We start from the raw sequence: 6,800 nt of genomic DNA on the forward strand, positions 1-6,800 counted from the left end.
CCCAGGTACCTTGGTTTCAAAGCCCACCATCTGAAGGACAATGGCTTAAACATTCTCTGTATGGTAAAGACCAATGTAGGAAAAGTCAACTCATTCGAATAGACCTGCAATTGGTATGTGTGAGGCCTCAATGGTGATTTCTATTTTAAACATCCAAGCCAAACAGACACATTCTAAGAGTGAGCTGAGACTTCTGTTTTGAAGAACTCCCCTTCCATTAGTTCTGTGAGGAAACTCAAACCTATGAGCATCGTTCCTCAGCCTCTAAGGATTATGTTTGAAACCTTCTTCAAGGAAACAAAGTGAAAAAAACAAAAAAAACACTTTCCCTTTCAATAATAGTTTTAAAAGTTATGTGTTCATCTCCATGGTTCATTTAATGTTGCTTACCTATTTTATTGGAAAATTTTTGATTCATCTCAATTTTTTAACTTTAAGGAAAGAATAAACACTTGTCAAACTTGCTACTGGATTCCTAGGGAACTCTGTTACTGTTGTTGTTAGCTGCCATTGAGTCACCCCTGACTCACGGCTACCCCATGAGTAAGCTGCCCAATCTTGAACCATCTCAGTGATCAGTTGCTGATGAGACCATTGTGATTCATAACGTTTTCATAGGCTGATTTTTGAAGGCAATCACCAGGCTTTTCTTCCTATTCCATCTTAGTCTGGAAGCTGTGCTGAAACCTGTTCAGCATCATAGCAACATGCAAGCTTCCACTGACCCACAGGTAGTGGCTGTGCATGAGGTGCATTGGCTGAGAATCAAACCTGGCCTCCTGCATGGAATTCTACTACCAAACTCTAGGGAACTCTAGGAATGCGTAAGTATCTATGAAGTAGTGGAGTTATGATAAGGGGTAAATGGATAAAGGGAAAAATTCAGTTTCATGATTCCTTTAATAGTTGGTGACTATGTGTTGGCAAACATTCCCTTTAGCTAAAATGGCCCAATTATTAAAACGCATCATGGGGATGGAAATTTTTCTTCTTCCTAGTAAACAATATGTCTTCATTTTAGATATTTTTAGTCTTCAAATTGGGTTCCAGACAGATGTCAGTCATATTTAGAAACTGTATTAAATTAACTGAAAATAGATAAACATTGACGATAATAATAAAACAAGAGAAATAATGAACAGTAAAAGGTAAATACTTTTTTAAATGTTACTCAAATAAACATCCAATAAAACCACCTTTCAGACAACATAAGTATTTGCATCATAAAAAACTCTACTGCTTGAAGTTTAAAATATTGATTAAAAAGCTTCCGTTGGACATCAAATCAGCCTAAGAAGAAATTTCCATCTTAATAAAATAGGCAAATTTTCCTTTTAAACATTAAAACGTATTTTTTTTTTAATTGTTTACCATTCGTGAAAAACACCTGAAAAGGGTCTTTCAAAAGAGAGAATCTTTCCCATTTTAAATTGAATCCAGAGGGGCATGAAGACACAATTCCAAAGTATCCAGAAGAAAAATGGACTATCCAATCAATGATTCACATGTTTTTAAATATTCAGTGTTTTTTTTTGATCCTTCCATAAAACAGGTGAGTGACTAAAGAAATTCTTAATATGTTTGTGGTTCCTTTTGTTGTTTTGACATCATGGTAATCTAGTCTGCCCTAAAGACTGTCTTAAACCACAAAACATGGTACACTGCTTACGTTTATGGGAACTTTGAAGGCTGGCTGCAGACTTTTAGACATCGTCTGGAAGATTCCTAAAGTGAAGCGAGAAGATACACTTGGACTTAAGTCACCAAAGTTAATATTCTCATGATTTAAATAGACTTCATACAGTCAAGTTTATTCTTCACTCTCAGTTACTTACTACTGCAATTCAACATAGCACAGGAATTGATGCATTTCTTGCCATCAATTCAAAATAAATAGCAAACGTTGCTATTTGAGAACATTTGGCCAATGAATAAAAAATATTTCATTTCTTATTCTCACCAGAAGGATTTAAATTAAATGGTAACAGATGTATTGGGCAGGCATAGAATACTAAATAGGAACTGGCAAATGAAATAATCAAGTTATTTGCTTTTACAATGACAATGAGAATTGATTGTGCATCAAGAGATAGAAGTAAAAGGACCAAGTATTTTTAAAAACGCTTCTCCACCAAAAGAGCAAAATAGCAGTCAGTGGCATTGCATTGTTAACAAAATTCCTTTATCAGAAACTATAATTTAATATTTAAGTATCTAATTTACATGTGACAAGGTATCATATCCAAAAAATTAAATTGCAACTAGAAAACTATTAACCACTAAAAACAATACCAAACACAACCCAAACATTTATAGGAAAGCAATAGCTAGAATTTGAATTGGAAAAAATGTTTCATTATATTTGGCTCATTAAACAAAGCATCCATTATAGTCTGTAAAAGAGCATCTTTTCTAATTCATCAACATTTTATCCTTTTCACATGAATAACATATATAGAGAGTTCTATAGACTGCATATGCACACGTGTGTATATATATTGTGAGGCATACACTTGTGTGCTGATTTAAAGATATTGTATCTACTGATAAATGACTGAACTTTGGAAGGTGCTGAAATCTGTACTTCTACATGTCCTTTGACCCATTTTTAAAAACAGGAACTACATAAAATACTCTATTTTTATTAACTAAACATTTTTTAAGCATAATAATAGACAATGAAAGAATTGCACTTATTGTAAAGGATACAGTAAAGTGTTAGACTGCAGCTCAGCCATCAGAGATCAGGGACCATTGTATTGGTAAGTTGTGCATTATATGCAAAGATAAGGGTGGCCATTGAAATTAAAATGAAAGCAACTAGTTACAGAACAAACAGGGGGGTAACAGAAGAAAACATGCACTGCTCCTGCTTTAATGCAAAACTAATTTCTCCCAGGAAACCAACCCTTTGACCTTCTTTCTACAAAGGAACAGGTTCTGCACCCTTGGCAACACAGTAGACTTGGACTTCTGTATTCAAATTCTAGGTCATTGTCTCTGACTGTGCTGTTCCCCTGTCATCTCCTTAAGCTGCCCTTGAAATTCTGGAGCATCTGCAATAATACTACAGTCTCTTGGTTAGGTTTCATTGAGCCTCAATATCTCCTTCAGTCCAATATAAATAGGGTCCATTATTCATCTTCTTCTGATTCCTGTGGTAACATGGGTATTTCTTCCTTTAAACAATCACTGAAGAATCTGAGGATTGTGCTGTAGAGGTGATACTTGCTCTTCTCAGATACACTATGACCTTCATCCGGATAGACCTAAATGTGGACAGGAAAAGAGATTTCAAGTTACCAAAGCAGCTCTTCTTTCCTTCAGAGTTCATTCTTTTAGTCCCAATGGCATGGAACCTTTGGGAAATAATATCCAAAAAAAATTTCACCTAATTCGACTCTGAGTTTTTTATGCTAGGCATTTTTTAATTATAAGCATATCATAGTCGATATTTGATTAAGTACAGGTTTTGTTTTGTTTTTAAGCTAGGACTTCGTTGGCAAAAAAATAAGTAAATAAGTGAAGGTAGACTTTTCCTTGTTCATGTCCTTTCCAATATAAATTGCACTAGAGATTTGTTTTTAAAGTACAAATATGATCATGTAAATTGAGTGAATTTTTTTTTTTTAATGGCTATTTATTGACCTCTGAATAAAACCTCAAACTTCTTAACACAGCTTCTGGCATGGCCCATCACAATTAATCTCTACATTTTCAACTTTCATTGCCTAACCCTGGTATTCTGTATGTTAGATATGCTGAATGAAGTACTTTCAGTTCTTCTAGATGCTGAGAAAATACACTTAATGCTTTTCACTTCTATGACTCCTCCACCAGACTAAAGGCTCCTTGCTAGTATAAAGTATGTCTTACTGACCCATCTTAGCATAGTGGTCACTCACTGTAAGTAAATGAGTCCTTGACAAATAGTTATCAATTGTGGTTGAATGTATGAATGTAAATGGTGTTTCATCCTCTCCTCCTTTCTTGTGATATTTCCCCAAAACACCTGTTCCCACCTTTTATAAGTCTGATGAAAAGGGAAGAAAGGCAAGAAAACGGACAATACAATAAATAGAAAGTCATTCATTATTAGTGATATGAATAAAAGTCTGAGGAGAAAAAGACAGTTTTGAAATGGTTTATGCAATCCACTTGTAATGCATGAACTCATCCATATTCTCAGTGTAATTAGGAATAAACACAGTCTCTGATACCTAAAAAACATAGTTAAAAATAATGGCATAGATGGGGGCAGGTGGAGTAGTGCAGAGGTTAAGAGAGTGAGGACAACATAATGGACAATGGAAGACATGGCCTTAACCCATGGAAGATCAAGTGCAGTGTTCTGCCGAAACAGTCTCCTTAATCATCTGAGGGAACCAGATTTCAAATACATATTTGAAGAACTCACTAAAGTTGAAGGTCTGCCTAAACATTCAAAGAAAGGTTCTTACAGATGAAGATGGAAGTCTCCACAGAGCTAGTCTCTCCTCTGAGAACTAGGGGCTATGAATCATAGGCATAAGCCTACAGAAGGTGAGTTCTGTATCTTGCAACCCAAAGACCAAGGTAGGAAAGCATATTCTTTGAAAAAGTACTTACCTGCATAGTATAATTCACTCCAGCTTTTATTAGGTGTTTGATTAATTCTGCTGAATGCTGGAAATGAACTTTTGCTGCAAGACATTAAATTATGATATTTAAAGGAAATAAGTTCACTAGGATTGAAATTTTTTAATATCATTGTTTTCAAAGAGATTGACTATTTTATTTTACATATGTTACACATTTAAAAAATGATATCTAGGCTTAACTAGAAAGCCAGTGGACATGATGGTGATTAAAATGTTGTGCTTCACATTATAAAAAATAAACAAAAAACAGGAGCTAATACCGCTAAGCCTCTACTTACTGTACAGGATGGTATTTAGATTTATTTTATTGGATGTCATTTATTATTTCTAATTGTTCACATATTTTATACCATTATACAAATTTTAACATACCAAATGTCGGTCTGGATGTTAATACAGCAAACCTACTTTCTCTTCCTTCCTGGAGATTACTTAGGGCCCACTTTCAGTTAGATAATGGCATTCTGCCTTATTATTTTAAATTGGAAAATACCCCGTGTTACAAAATAGCATGCACATCTCACTATTATAAAAAAAAAAATTGTCATTGAGTTCATTCCAACTCATAGCGACCCTTTTAATGTGGATCAATTTGGTAAATTCTGTATCCTTCTTTCTTCCTCTTTCTGAATTTAATGTCCAAAACTCTGAAATAAATGGCAAAGTATTCTTGGGATTTTCTAATCACATTGTCACTAAGTAGCTGTGAAGACTGGGATCAGTCACCAAAATTTCTCTGTGCATCATATGCCATCTGCAGGTATTCCTTCCTGTCCTATGTATCTCTTCAAATTTTTGTATATAATTTTTAAGCTAATATTTTTAAACTGTCCTTGCAAAACCAGGGCAGACTTATTGATAGTTTGAGCTTCTTTATTACTGTAATTAACTACTACTGATTAATCATACTACATAGCAGGCAATAAAAGATTCCAAACAATCTTTTAAATCTTTTTTAAATATGCCCAAGATCTCTTTAAACATCATATTGTACTTAATGGGAAAATTACCACCAAATCTTTAAATGAGTACAAATTGTTCTATAAATGTAAGCTGCTAGAGATGCTAATTACTAGCATCAATGACTAAGGTAAGATGATCCCTATATAATTCCTTTACTATTTCAAAAAAATATGAAAAGGGCCCTATCCTTATTCTGTATGAATACAGCTGAAGAAGATAAATATCTAAAGGGATTTTCCAATAGGAATTTTTCTTCTTAGTTTCTAGTACAATGAAGCCTGTTCATATTTGTGATGTGCTCCTTTCTAAACAGGGGTGTTAGAAGTCTAACTGACTGAGTTAACTGATTTGCTGGCAATTTTTGAAGCTAATATTAATAATGGTAGCATTACAGTTCATTGAGCACCTATTGTCCAACAGGCCCATAATGTGGTGTGTGTGTGTGTGAGCGCGTGTGTCTGCTTATGTGCACATACATGTGTTTCCTCTGAAAGGGGCATTCTGAATCTCTGCTTGCATTTTTTATCAGGTGGGGAAGCATCAAGCCCTTGACTGAGTGAGTCAGATAGGAATAACATGGTTCACCTTAACAGCTACAACATATTGATAAAGAAATTTGAAATATCCCTAATATATTCTAGGGTGATGACTAAATTTGAAGTAATTTAAACTTGAATATAATTTGTTTATTTAGAGCACAGTGAATAAAAACCTCAGTATCTGGATTCAAATCCCCAGTCCAAAAGTAGTGTGATTTTTGGTAAGTTACATAAATTCCTCAAGGTTTATTTTGCTGATCTGTTAAGTAAGAAAAGTAATAATAACTACCATATAACCTTTTTTGTGAATAATAAATAAGACATTAAAAGCTTTTAACACATTTTCTGACATATAGTCAGAATTTAATAATTGCTACTTATTACTATTAGGGGTCTCTGGGTGGTACAAATGGTTAAGCACTCAACTACTAACCAAAATATTGGCAGTCTGAACTCACCCAGAGGCATGTCGAAAGAAAGACCTGGGAAATTGCTTCCAAAAAGTCACAGCCCTGAAAACCCTATTGTCTCAGTCATATGGTGCTGCTCTAACAGGAATACCGCAAGTGGATGGATTTAGCAAAGAGAAGTTTATTCTCTCACAGTCCAGTAGGCTACAAGTCCAAATTCAGGGCTTCAGCTCCAGGGGAACAATTTC

General features: G+C 34.5%; 1 protein-coding gene across 8 annotated transcripts in view; it reads right to left on the bottom strand.

The window, feature by feature from the left end:
* Positions 1-1,138: 1,138 nt before the first annotated feature.
* DPP10 (dipeptidyl peptidase like 10) overlaps positions 1,139-6,800 on the bottom strand; it is a 1,865,365-nt gene continuing 1,859,703 nt past the window's right edge. For 7 of the 8 annotated variants that reach the window (XM_023730177.1, XM_023730175.1, XM_023730178.1 and 4 more), the window contains 2 exons: positions 4,609-4,682; positions 2,161-3,269 (listed from right to left, as the gene is read on the bottom strand). In XM_023730177.1, coding sequence (XP_023585945.1) covers positions 3,135-3,269; positions 4,609-4,682 — 209 coding nt within the window. In that variant the 3' untranslated portion in view covers positions 2,161-3,134. Of the gene's footprint in view, positions 3,270-4,608; positions 4,683-6,800 lie in introns of all 8 variants that reach the window. The other variant, XM_004375073.2, reaches the window with a different exon arrangement.

This window comes from Trichechus manatus, unplaced genomic scaffold (assembly GCF_000243295.1).
Source record: "Trichechus manatus latirostris isolate Lorelei unplaced genomic scaffold, TriManLat1.0 scaffold00033, whole genome shotgun sequence".
NCBI classification, from domain to species: domain Eukaryota; kingdom Metazoa; phylum Chordata; class Mammalia; order Sirenia; family Trichechidae; genus Trichechus; species Trichechus manatus.